Source organism: Tachysurus fulvidraco, chromosome 26 (assembly GCF_022655615.1).
Source record: "Tachysurus fulvidraco isolate hzauxx_2018 chromosome 26, HZAU_PFXX_2.0, whole genome shotgun sequence".
In the NCBI taxonomy this organism is placed as follows: domain Eukaryota; kingdom Metazoa; phylum Chordata; class Actinopteri; order Siluriformes; family Bagridae; genus Tachysurus; species Tachysurus fulvidraco.
This window is the reverse complement of record NC_062543.1, coordinates 9,783,170-9,796,713: the sequence shown is the minus strand read 5'-3', so window position 1 is coordinate 9,796,713 and position 13,544 is coordinate 9,783,170. Positions and strand designations below refer to the sequence as shown.

Genomic DNA, 13,544 nt, shown 5'->3' with positions numbered 1-13,544 from the left:
AGTTACTAGTGTGTATGGCGAATGCTAGTAGTCTACCAGAATTTTGACTTGTGAGGAACATATTCGTCATAAATTCATCTTTGTATTGTTTTGAATGTCAGATGTACAGTACAGTCTGTTTTGACTGAGACTACGTCTTATAAAATTGAGGTTCCCAACCTGGCAGAGGCAACTGAACTAGTAAATGCAGACAACTTTGTAGACTCCACGCTGTATTACAGTTTCAATCACAGGGAAGTTACATATGTTCCTATGAAATATTAATCGGTGTTCTAAATTGAATATGTTTTGACTTATTTTGGATGTATAACAGTGATGTTTTGGAATAATCTGCTTTTAATACAAGTTGAGCTTAATCAACAACAATGTTGATCAAACCCCTTTGTTGAGAAGAAAAAAAAGTTGCCAATTATTTTTGTGCTCATCAACAAATGCTGCTTATGAGCTCACCCAGAATATTCCTTGGATAAACTTTAATACTCATGTTAAGTGCTGTCTGTTTTGACACCCCCAGGATTAAATAAATCTGTTAAATGTGATTGTTCTGCATACAATAAATTCATTGTTGTATGTTTGTTAAATCAGAATAAAACCACTTTTACCAAGTGTTTATATTCACACAAGCAATTTGTCTTATGATTTTTCAAATACATGAACAGACACAAACAAAAGATCACTAAAACAACAACAAAAAACAAATCTTTGACCTTTCTTAATTAAGATTCTTGTAATTAGAGTTTTTAGGGGTGGTATTATTCTTAAAATTAGCACAACAATCTAATTGAACATGCACCAAAACTTGCACTTTATAGCTTTCACTTGTTTCTGGTAAAATCTACCTCAAAAGGAGTTAACATTTACTTGTCAAGAAAGAAGAAGACCAATTTTCTTAAATTAAGATTTATGAGCTAGTGTGCAATGTATTTTATAAGACTTTTTATCTTTTATGGCAAAAAACAAGACATATTTTCTAGAAATAAGATTTTTTTTACTTTCTTAGATTTTGTTTTTTGCAGTGTATGAACAGACTGGTTCAGAATCTCAGACCTAATTAAATATTAAGGAAGATGGGCAAAAAAAACAAACAGAATGCTGAAGGCATATAAATTGTAGGGTCAGAAGTTAGCACCAAAAGCATTGATCCATAAATTCAAACTGCCTCTACATTCCAGGATGCTGGAGGTGGTGTAATGGGCCTGTGCATACCAACCATCTCTTATGTGCCATAACCAATTTGAGTATTGTTGCTGACCTTGTGCCACAATTTACCCATGTTGTAATTGCTACTTTAAGCATGATGTACCATATCACTGAGGAAATGTCATTTCAGTCTTGAACAGTTTGTATTCTTCAGTGGTCTTTTCTGCATTTGAATCCAATAGAACCACAGCATGAAAGTACACCTACAAATCTGAAGAAATTAGGTAGTGCAATCATTTCAACATGGACCAGAATCTCAAAGGGATGTTTCCAACATCTAGTGGAATCAGTGCCATTAAAAATTGAGGCTGTTTAGAGAGCAAACGGTGGCCCTACCTGGTATTAATGTGGTTATCCTAAGAAACTGTCCACTTTATTACAAACTCCTGTGCACCTCTAGTTATCTAATCATTCATGCAGTTGTCTAGTCATTCAGTAATGTAGAAGCAGAACAATGAATATAATTATGCAGATACAGGTACAATATATCTTGTATCTTGTACAATATATCTTGTATTTTTTTACTTTCTTAGATTTTGTTTTTTTGCAGTGTATGAACAGACTGGTTCAGAATCTCAGACCTAATTAAATCTTAAGGAAGATGGGCAAAAAAAACAAACAGAAGGCTGGAGGCATATAAATTGTAGGGTCAGAATTTAGCACCAAAAGCATCAATCCATCCATGTTCATATCAAGCTAAACGTGTGATCTTTGTGATTGTGGCATGGTTGGTTGTACCCATGGTTTCCCAGCAGAACATTTCCCAGCGCATTATACTGCCTCTGCCAGTTTGACTTCTTCCCATAGTGCATATTGGTGCCATCACTGTGTTTTCCCAAGGTTTTTCCTTTTTTGTTTTCTTTATATATTTTACATTTTTCTTGCATCATCGTGCCCTATCACAATTAAAAATTCAGATAGCATTTCAGTAATTTTAGCTCAGAAGCTTTTAATTATAGTTGACTGTGACTAGAAATTTACCTGTCTGTAAAAAAAAATGTTACAAAATATGCTTTCGATGGATGTAAGAATAGTGCATTTCCTTTACAGTGAGGGGGTCAAAGCCTGGTAAGAATGTTCAGCTGCAGGAGAATGAGATTCGTGGTCTCTGTCTGAAATCTCGTGAGATCTTTCTCAGCCAACCTATCCTACTGGAGTTGGAGGCCCCTTTAAAGATCTGTGGTGAGTAAAACCCACACAGTTCTAAGTTCAAACTTAAGCAACAGTACTATGTGATGGCTAAAGCCATAAATTCTTGTGTTTAGCAGTTCTCTAGTGGGCCTGCTCTTCTCTTTGCAGGTGACATTCATGGGCAGTACTATGATCTCCTGAGGCTCTTTGAGTATGGCGGATATCCTCCTGAAAGTAACTACTTGTTTCTTGGGGACTATGTGGATCGGGGAAAACAGTCACTCGAGACCATCTGCCTTCTGCTGGCCTATAAAATCAAATACCCTGAGAACTTCTTCCTTCTCAGGGGCAACCATGAATGCGCCTCAATCAACCGCATCTATGGTTTCTACGATGAGTGTGAGTATACCTTCTTTGGTGTTATTTGCTGTTTTTTTCTGATACTATTTGTTGATTTTCTATTGTCTTATAACATTACTTGTGCTTCTTCAAGCAATTTATAATTCTATGGAGGGGTTATTTTTTCAGTCAAGGTTCGTAGTGCTGTAAAAAATGCAGTTATTTTTCAAGTTTTCTGAGAATTCTTGTCTATTTTGGGAATGTTGGTGTCGTTGCTCTGTTGGTCAGGGTGACTTTCCAGATTACAGTCACTATTAAGTTGTTTTATAATAATAATAATAATAATAATAACATTTATTTTCTATAGCGCCTTAAAAAAAGTACATCTCAAAGAGCTTTACAAAAGCAAAATAAAATCAGCAAAAATACACACAATATAAAGGTTAAGATAAAAGGAACAAAAATAGATTATAAAATAAGCACTATGTAAAATAACAATTAGTCAAATTAAAAGCTACCCTAAAAACATACGTTTTAAGCCGAGATTTAAAAGTGCCAAGAGATGTTGCTTGCCTTATCTCAGTTGGTAATGAATTCCACAGTTTTAGTTAGTGAGTTAGTGAAGAGAAGGCCTTATCTCCCATCGATTTTAAACGAGTTAAAAAAAAGTTAAAAGACCAGTTTCAGAAGAACGAAGGTCGCGAGTTGGAATATAAGGAACTAAAAGATCAGCCAAATATTGAGGAGCTAACCCATGTAAGGCCTTGTAGGTAAGCATCAGAATCTTAAGCATCTAAACCTAACGGGGAGCCAGTGCAAGGACTCCAAAACGGGAGTAATGTGATATTTTAACTTTGTTCTATTAAGTATTCTCGCCACCGAATTTTGCACTACCTGCAATTTTTTTAAGGTACAGTAACTTTAGACACCCCAGTCAACAAGGCATTGCAGTAATCGATACGGGAAAACACAAAAGTGTTGATCAGTCTCTCAGCAACAGAAAATGACAGCATTGGATGCAATCTGGCAATATTTCTAAAATGGAAGAAAGAAGTTTTAACTGTATTTTGGATATGTGGCTCAAACATTACAAATGTTGATACCACAATATTCATAAAGTGGCACACTTTGGCAGCCTTTGTAACTCAGAGTATGTGAATTTTCATTTTATGACTGTCTTTATGCAGAAGTTAAGAAAAAGGGTAAGCTTAATGTTTATTCATACTTAATACTGTGTAGCCTCTTATTATTAACCTCTCATCAATTTAAGTTTTTTGATAATGGTCCTAAGGCTGCAGTGCATAGATGGATTTCAACCCTTTTTAGGGGGGCTCAAGAACCCCTACGTTTCTTCTCAGTAACCCTATAATATTATTGGGCCTGGGCTATATTTTATTGCGATTTGTTCAAGCATCCAGTAGCAAAAACATTTAAGCACCCAGTAGCTAACATACAGTTGAAACCAGATATTTACATGCACTTCAGAAAAAAACACAAAAACTTTTATTTCTTTACTGTCATACATTAAATCAGAGTAAACTTTATATGTTTTAAATCAATAAATATTAACACATTTGTTAAATGTCAGAATCGAGCGAGGGAGAATTTTTATGTATTTTTATTATCACTTTCATCAAAGTCAGAAGTATACATACACTTCCTTAGTATTTGGTGGAATTGTCCCGAAACTGTTTCACTTGGGCCAGACGTTTTGGGTATCCTTCCACAAGCTTTCTACAATAGTTTGCTGGAATTTTGGCCCACTCCTCTTGATAGAACTGGTGTAACTGGGTCAGGTTTGTAGGCCTTCTTGCTCACATTCGCCTTTTCAGTGCCACCCACAAATTTTCCATGGGATTGAGATCAGGACTTTGTGATGGCCACTCCAATACCTTGACTTTGTTGTCCTTAAGCCACTTTGTAACTAATTTGGAGGTATGCTTTGGGGTCATTGTCCATTTGGAACACCCATTTGCGCCCAAGCTTTAACTTCCTGGCTGATGTCTTCAGATGTTGCTTTAATATATCCACATAATTTACTTTTCTCATGATGCCATCTATTTTTTAAAGTGCACCAGTCCCTTCTGCAGCAAAGCAGCCCACAACATTATACTACCACCCCCATACTTCACAGTTGGGAGGGTGTTCTTAGGCTTCAAAGCTTCGCCCTTTTTCCTCCAAATATACTCTTTATCATTGTGGCCGAACAGTTCAATTTTTGTTTTGTCAGACCACAGGACATGTCTCCAGAAATTAAGATTTGTTCCCCCATGTGGAGTTGCAAACTGTAGTCTGGTTTTTTATGGTGGTTTTGAAGTAATGTCTTTCTCCTCCCAGAGTAACCTTTTAGCTCATGGCGGTACAGTATTCGTTTTACTGTGGATAATGACACTGTCTTACCAGTTTCAGCCAGCATCTTCACAAGATCTTTTGCTGTTGTCCTGGGGTTGATTCGCACATTTTGCCCCAAAACACGTTCCTCTCTGGGACTCGGAATTCGTCTCCTTCCTGAGCGATATGATGGTTGTACATTCCCATGTTTTTTATACTTGCTTATTATTGTCTGAACGGAGGAACATGGGACCTTCAGGCATCTGGAAATTGCACCTAAGGATGAGCCAGGTCAACAATTCTTTTTCTGATGTCTTGGTGGATTTCTCTTGATTTTCCCATGATGTCAAAGAAAGAGACTCTGTGTTTGAGGTGTGCCACATATGCATCCACAGGTGTGCCACCAATTAACTCAAATGGAATCAATTATCCTATTAGAAGCTTCTTAAGCTTAGAATGGAATCATCTGGATAAACTTAGTGTATGTATACTTCTGACTTTGATGAAAGTGATAAGAAAAATACATAAAAATTCTCTCTAATAAAAAACTCCCTCTTGCTCTTGCCTAAATGTGCACATTAGGTAATAATATAAAAATGTAAAATTGAAATTTAAAAATGTCCAGTAGCAGATATTATACTTACATGTAAAGACACATGTATGTAAAAGTGTATGTGTACGTATGTGTGTTTGTGTCAAACAAAAGACTTGTTGCCAAAAGTATTATTTGTTGTAGGAACAACAAATAATAACTTGACTTATAATTGATCATTTGGAATCAGAAGTGGCTTATATGAAAGGCAAAGGCCTCTAGATTACGCTTATTTTACCAAAATAAAATCTTATCATGCGTTGATTTTTAATTATTTAATTAGGAGAGAAAGTTCAGACTTTGCTTAGACAAAAGTCTTGTCACTTAACAGAATTAATGTACGGCACGAACATAAAGTCATGGTGCAGTGGAAAAAGAATTAATATTGTGTATGACTCCCATGAGCTTGGAGGACTGCATCCATACGTCTCGTCAATGACTCAAATAACCTATTAATAAAATTCAACTGGAATGGCAAAGAAAGCATTCTTGCAGTACTCCCAGAGTTAGGGATTCTTTGGTTTCATCTTTAATGCCTCCTCCTTCATCTTACCTTGGGCATGCTCAATAATGTTCATGTCTGGTGACTGGGCTGGTCAATCCTGGAGCATCTTGACCTTCTTTGCTTTCAGGAACTTTGATGGGGAGGGTGAAGTATGAGAAGGATAGCGCCATCCTGCTGAAGAATTTGCCCTCTCCTGTGCTATGTAATGGGCAGCAATAAAGTCTTTTTATCCCTCAGGCTGTTGATGTTGCCATCCACTCTGCAGATGTCTTGCACAACCCCATACTGAATGTAACTGTCACAACCGGAAGAGGAAGGAGACAGACCCGTATGCAGGATAGCTTCAAAGGAAAGGGGTTTAATAAATAATAAAGACAACGACATAAAGACGAAAACAAAAGCAATACAAATGAAGACACTTAACATAGACTAGACATGACGAGGGGTAAACGTAACTAATGATTCCGTGCTGCACTCGGCAACGCGGCTCACTTAAATATAAAAAGACACGATGACACAAATAAGGATCAGGTGTGAAGACAGGGAGGGGCAGACGAAGGCGGGGCAGACACGTGACAAAGAAGGTAAACAAAAACAGCACGTGGCCAAAAGTCCGGGTTGAGTCCTGACAGCAACCGCCCCCCCCCTCCCAAGGCGCGGCTCCCGAAGCGGCAAACCCCGACAAGGTCCAGGAGGGGAGGGGGTGAGGCACATGGCGAAGGTAGATGGGGGAGCGAGGAACACGGCGAAGGCAGATGGGGGAGCGAGGAACACGGCGAAGGCAGATGGGGGAGCGAGGAACACGGCGAAGGCAGATGGGGGGAGCAAGGTCCACGGCGAGGCCGGTGGGGGGAGCAAGGCACACGGCGAGGCCGGTGGGGGGAGCCAGGCACACGGCGAGGTAGGTGGGGGGAGCAAGGCACACGGCAGGCACAGCCAGCGAGGGCCGAGCGACGTCCACAGCCGAGCAGAGGGGCCGAGCGACGTCCACAGCCGAGCAGAGGGGCCGAACGACGTCCACAGCCGAGCAGAAGGGCCACGCGACATCCACAGCCGAGCTGAAGGGCCGAGCGACATCCACAGCCGAGCTGGAGGGCCGAGAGACGTCTACAGCCGAGCTGGAGGGCCGAGCGACATCCACAGCCGAGCTGGAGGGCCGCACATAACCCCCGACGCACCGCTGCCAGATCCACGTCCCGATGACCAGAATATGAAGGGTGGGAGGGTGGGAAAAGTCCTTCGCCCTGGGCCTGCAGCACCCCCCGCGGATGAAGTGAAGCGACGCCCTCCTCGGAACGGAACCGAAAGTGGAGCGACGTCCTTCACCGAAAAAAAATGCGGGCCGATGCCGCAGGGCACCAAAAAATAAAAAAGGGGCAAAAACGGTATGGTGACATCCTCCGCGACGGAAGTGAGGCGACGACCGCTTCGGACGGAACCGAAAGTGTAGCGGCGTCCCTCACCGGAAAAAGTGCGGAGCGATGCCACCGAAAAAAGAAAAAAGGGTCAGAAGGACTGCCGGAACAGTCCAGGGGGAGAAGAAAAAAAAACGGTCCGAGCTAGAAGCTATCCTGCTGGGTCTCAGTTCTTAGGCGGAATCATTCTGTCACAACCGGAAGCGAAAGGAGACAGACCCGTATGCAGGATAGCTTCAAAGGAAGGGGGTTTTATAAATAATAAAGACAACGACATAAAGACGAAAACAAAAGCAATACAAATGAAGACACTTAACATAGACTAGACATGACGAGGGGTAAACGTAACTAATGATTCCGCGCTGCACTCGGCAACGCGGCTCACTTAAATATAAAAAGACACGATGACACAAATAAGGATCAGGTGTGAAGACAGGGAGGGGCAGACGAAGGCGGGGCAGACACGTGACAAAGAAGGTAAACAAAAACAGCACGTGGCCAAAAGTCCGGGTTGAGTCCTGACAGTAACCCCAACCATGATTTTTCTTCCATCGAACTTGACTGTTTTCTGAGTGAACCTTGGGTCCATGCGGGCGACGATTGGGATGTAGTTCAATAGATGATTCATCGGAAAAATCAACCTTTTCCACTTTTCCAGTCTATCCTTTCTGCAAGCTGTGGACCTTGGCAAATGCAACACGATTTTTTTAGTTGACTTCTGTTTAATGCTGGTTTCTGGTGACCAGTTGTTATGTAGCTCTGCTGCAGTTGAAAAAGGGCTGGCCCTGGACTGTCAAGCCAACAAAAGGTCCTCTCGAACAGTTGTCTTATGGGGTCTGCCTGACCTGGACATGTCATGAACTTTTCACTATTTTTTTTTTCAAGACTTTTTCTTATTCTCTCCACTTGACATTTAGATACATTAAAGATGTAACAGGAGACTTGGTCTTCAGGCTCTTGATGATCAGCACTTTGGTCTGTGGTTGAATCTTTGACATGCTGTCAGAGGTCAGGATGCATTTCAAATTAGGGCTGTGCAATATGGACAAAATAATCATATTGCGATTTTCTGAATGAATATTCAAAGATTTTGGCAATTGTTTTTGCTTTTTCAAACATGACTTTTCTAAATGTATTCAGTGCACAAGAAGTGCATAACCAAATATTTCACAATGAAATAACATAGTAGTATTAATAGTTTAATAAACAAAACTGTAGTAAAATTGTCTTCACAATGAAATAACATACTGTACAGTAGTACTAACTGCTTGATAAACAAAACTGTAATAAATTGTCTTAAAAACAGACAACATGAAATAAATTACGATTAACTAACCTCAACTCCAGTCATGACAATAAATAAAAATTAACAGAAATCAAAACCAAAAAACAGATTGCTCTCAAAGCTTTTTGCAAGCAAAACCAGCATGTCCACCATTTCTGGTTTTAAGCATGAACGGTGACATGTGATCACATTCTCCCCAGTACTAAACACTCTCTCTGATACTTTTGTGCAACCCTGCTCATTCTTGGAAAATTTATCTGATGGAGTCTCCACCATTTCAGAGGATCTTCCTCAATGGATGGAGAAAGCAGGTAGCTGTTTAACTCAGAGGCTATGGCTTCTTCAAGTCGCAGAGCTGCTGGCATGGCTGATGTCGTTTTGAAGAAGCTTCCTAAGGACTTCCGTGCTTTTTTTCCTGGTGGAGGTAAATTAAAGTCAGGATTCTCTCTGCATGCGTTACTCACAGATTAAGATGTATCCTTTGACATACAGAACAGAAAGAACAGATTAAAAAGCCATATAAAAGAGTGTTTATCTAAGGAGATGACCGTTTCATCCAGATTACATAAATTAATTCACCTTGTGTGAATTAATTTCCATGTCAGACATGACCCTGGCCTTAATGTTTGGAAGTTTATCCTCATCAGTGTAGCTGGTTTTGAATCTGGGATCCAAAAATGTTGTTGTATCCAGAAGCTCTTGGGTAGTTTCATCCTCATAATGTTTGTTGTTGTAGTTCAGAATTTTTGATTTTATAGACTTTGTCAAGTCAGTATCTTCATCATCAACTGCAAGAATCTTGGTGTTCAGCAGGTGAAGAACCGGTTTCACATACGACACACTGGTGTAGTTTTCACTGTAAAGGGCATCCGTGAACTCCTGAAGTGGACCCAAGGCCTTACTTATGCCTCTTTTCCACCGGAAAGAACCGGGTGCTGGCTCAGAGCTAGCACTAGTGCTGGTTCAAAGTTGGTTCCACTGGCGAACCTTCTAAGAACCAGTTTGCCTTTTCACCGGCTAGAGAGCCATCACAGCGCCTAGTGTGACGTCACTGTATATGTGTCACGTGTCCCAGCAACGTTAGCGCAGCAGCGGCAAACACAAACACAACAACAATGGCGGATGTTGCTTTACTGTTAATGCTCATGGCTTTGCGAACCTACATTGGCATCCAAACGCGGCGAATAAAACGTGTACGTGCAGCTCCATGTAATCTTTATAAACGGAGGTTGTAATCGATAAAGTACATAATGTTATTTTATCGTTAACACAGAAAAAAATTTAGCCTTAGCATGTAGCTACCGACTATCATGTGTGCTGATAATGTATCATATCGCGGTAAAGTAAAAATGTATTAAGCAGTATACTTAAGGTACATTATCAAATGCGCTAACATTTGATAATGTGTCCCACCCACAGCTCCTGACGCAAGCGGTTCTTAAGTCTAGACCAGCAACGTTTTGGTGCTACTTAAGAACCACTTTTCCTGGTTCTGAGGTGGTGCTTTGGCGGTCGAAACAGAAATAACTGGTTCTAAATTAGGCTCTGGCTCCGAACCAGCACTCGAACTGCCTCGGTGGAAAAGGGGAATTACAGATTCTAGAACATCTGTGTCTTGCCATTGGGGCACTAGGTGTCTTGTTTTACGCTCAGCTGAAAGGACCTGAGACAATGCCCTCTGTTGCTCCAAAACCCTGTCTATCATTTGTTGCATTGAGCCCCATCTTGTTGGGCATGATATGAGGGCATGTTGGGGAAGCTGGAGTTCTTCCTGGGCTTCGGCTAACATCATCTTTTTTTTCCAACTGTGGGGAAAAATGTCCCACTAGCTTTTTGCGCAAGCCGTTGGCGCGGGAAATGCAAGGTTCATCCTTGATTGCAATTTCTAAAAAATAAAAAAATTGCAAAACATGATGAATGTGTATTTCATTCATTTAAATATAAAATTATTGAGTAGCACTTTACAATAAGGTGCTATTTGTTAACAACTAGTTAATACATTCGCTAAAATGAACTGACCATGATCAATACTAATATAGTATTAATGTTGGTTCATGTTAATTTTATTCATTTATTAATACATTATTAAAATCAAACGTCATTGTTAACATTAGTTAATGCACCATGAACTATCATGAATAGCTGTAGTGACATGAACTAACATTAACAAGAATGAATAAATGCTGGAAAAATTAGTTTATTGTTAGCTAATGGATTAGTATTTGTGGCGACATATATGCAAATTCAATTCTCTGCCAGTAGGAGGTGCTTAGAGCGGCACAGAGAGCTTTTTTCTTGGTAACGCTGTATACAAAGCAACGTCGGCTGCTTTATCAGGCATTACATGCAAAATAAAAAGAAAATGACATCCAAAAATTTGGATGAGGACAGTCGGTTTTTCTTCAGAAATAACTCCACATATAATTCAATGTAAGGAAAACACTGCAATTTACTACTGTTAACACATAGTACCTTATTGTAAAGTGCTACCAACTATGGTACAAGTTGAAAATACTATTACAAAACATTAATACATTTGTTTCTTATTAAAAAAGTATGCACTACAAAGTGCTCTTATGTAAACTATACATTACTTAATTGTAAAGTAGAATAAATGTATAATAAAATCTAACTTACGAATTGCCAAATGCAGTCTGTGTCCGAAGTTGTTTAAAGTGACAGCCTTCACTATATTAGTTCCATTGTCTGTGGTGATAGACACTTGTTGCTCTTCATAAAGTCCCCATGATTCTATAGCTTCTTTTAATCCTTCAGATATATTTTCTCCAGTGTGATCTGGGAAGAATGCTGTTTGCAAACATCGACTTTTTATTTCAAAGTTGTCATTAATATAGTGTACCGTTAAACTCATGTACGGCTCCATCGTTCTGCTGGACCACATTTGATTGTGTGCTTTTGCTTATTTCAGATCATGCAGTTTTTTATGCCGCTGTTTTAAGTGTTGGAACAGATTTGTAGTATTGCTCCATTTCGTTGGAATAATCATTTCACAAGTCTTGCAAATTACCTTGCTCTGTGACTCATCCTCTCTCCTGAATCCAAAATACTCCCAAACGACTGACGTTGATTGGTTAACATATTTCTCCCGCTCAGCTTAGCTGTAATTTGTGGGGTGCGCTGCATAAGCTCTGATTGGTTAACATCTTAATAGATAAAATTGCAGCCTTATGCGGTTTAGAAATCGCATGTGCTTAAATCTCGATTTTTTTGCGATTGTGATTAATAGCACAGCCCTATTTCAAATGAAGGTTGGTTGTGCTGGGATTGTTCTTCTACACACCTGGGAATGTGTTAATTACAGTATTTGTTACAGGTGATGCTCTAATCTGTGATTGGTTGAATCCTTTAAAGATGTGACAAGACTTGTATAAGCAAAGTCTGACCTTTCTGTCCTAATTAATTAATAAAAATCAAGCCATGATAAGATTTTATTTTGGTAAAATAGGCTTAATCTAGAGGCCTTTGCCTTTCATATAAGCCACTTTTGATTCCAAATGATCAAATAGAAGTCAAGTTATTTGTTGTTCCTTAAAATTGGATAGGTGACAAGATTTTGTCAGGGAGTGTAGTGTAGAAAAGGTTGTAGCTCAGCAGTTATGCTCATACCTACATATATTATGTATAATAAGAATAATATCCATGAAATGTATCAGTCAGGATTTAGGCCTCATCATAGCATGGAGACAGAGCTGGTAAATGACCTATTACTGGCTTCTGATTAGTCACCATTTAGATCCACGAACTGATATTGATTTGTCAAATAAGACCTAATTGATATCAGTTCATTGATCTAAATGGTGACTACTCTAAATAAACTAAGTTAATGTTCGGTGTTCCGCAAGGTTCTGTTTTAGGCCACGTGGACAAAATTGTTGGTACCCTTCGGTCAATGAAAGAAAAACTCACAATGGTCACAGAAAAAACTTTAATCTGACAAAAGTAATAATAAATAAATAATTCTGTGAATGTTAACCAATAAAACCAGTCAGTAACCAATAAAATAAACTCATGGAACAGGCCTAGACAAAAATGATGGTACCCCTAGAAAAGACTGAAAATAATGTGACTAAAAGGACATGTTCATTCAAGGTGTGTCCACTAATGAGCATCACAGGTGTCTACAATCTTGTAATCAGTCAGTGGACCTATATAGGGATATAGGGCTCCAGGTAGTCACTGTGTTGTCTGGTGACATGGTGTGTACCACACTCAACATGGACCAGAGGAAGGAAAGAGTTGTCTCAGGAAATTAGAAAGAAAATTATAGACAAGCATGATAAAGGTAAAGGCTATAAGACCATCTCCAAGCAGTTAGATGTTCCTGTGACTACAGTTGCACATATTATTCAGAAATTTAAGATCCATGGGACTGTAGCCAACCTCCCTGGACGTTGCTGTAGGAGGAAAATCAACAAATCAAAGAGACGGATAATCCGAATGGTAACAGAAGAACCCAGAAAGACTTATAAAGAGATCCAAGGTGAACTTCATGCTCAAGGAACATCAGTGTCCGATATCACTATCCGTCGTTGTTTGAGCCAAAGTGTGGAGACAACAAAGGAGGACACCATTGCTGAAAACAAATAAAAAAGCTAGACTGGAATATGCCAAACTACATGTTGACAAGCCACAAAGATTCTGGGAACTTTTTGCCAAGGCACATCAGCCTATGTTCATAGACGGAAAAATGAAGCATATCAAGAAAAGAACACTGTCCCTACAGTG

The 13,544-nt window shown here is 39.5% G+C and overlaps 1 protein-coding gene across 2 annotated transcripts in view; it reads left to right on the top strand.

Annotated features, from left to right (window-relative positions):
* ppp1cc (protein phosphatase 1, catalytic subunit, gamma isozyme) overlaps positions 1–13,544 on the top strand; it is a 37,649-nt gene that overhangs the window by 8,863 nt on the left and 15,242 nt on the right. For both annotated transcript variants that reach the window (XM_027168020.2, XM_027168021.2), the window contains exons 2-3: positions 2,251–2,382; positions 2,500–2,730. In XM_027168020.2, coding sequence (XP_027023821.1) covers positions 2,251–2,382; positions 2,500–2,730 — 363 coding nt within the window. The remainder of the gene's footprint in view (positions 1–2,250; positions 2,383–2,499; positions 2,731–13,544) is intronic.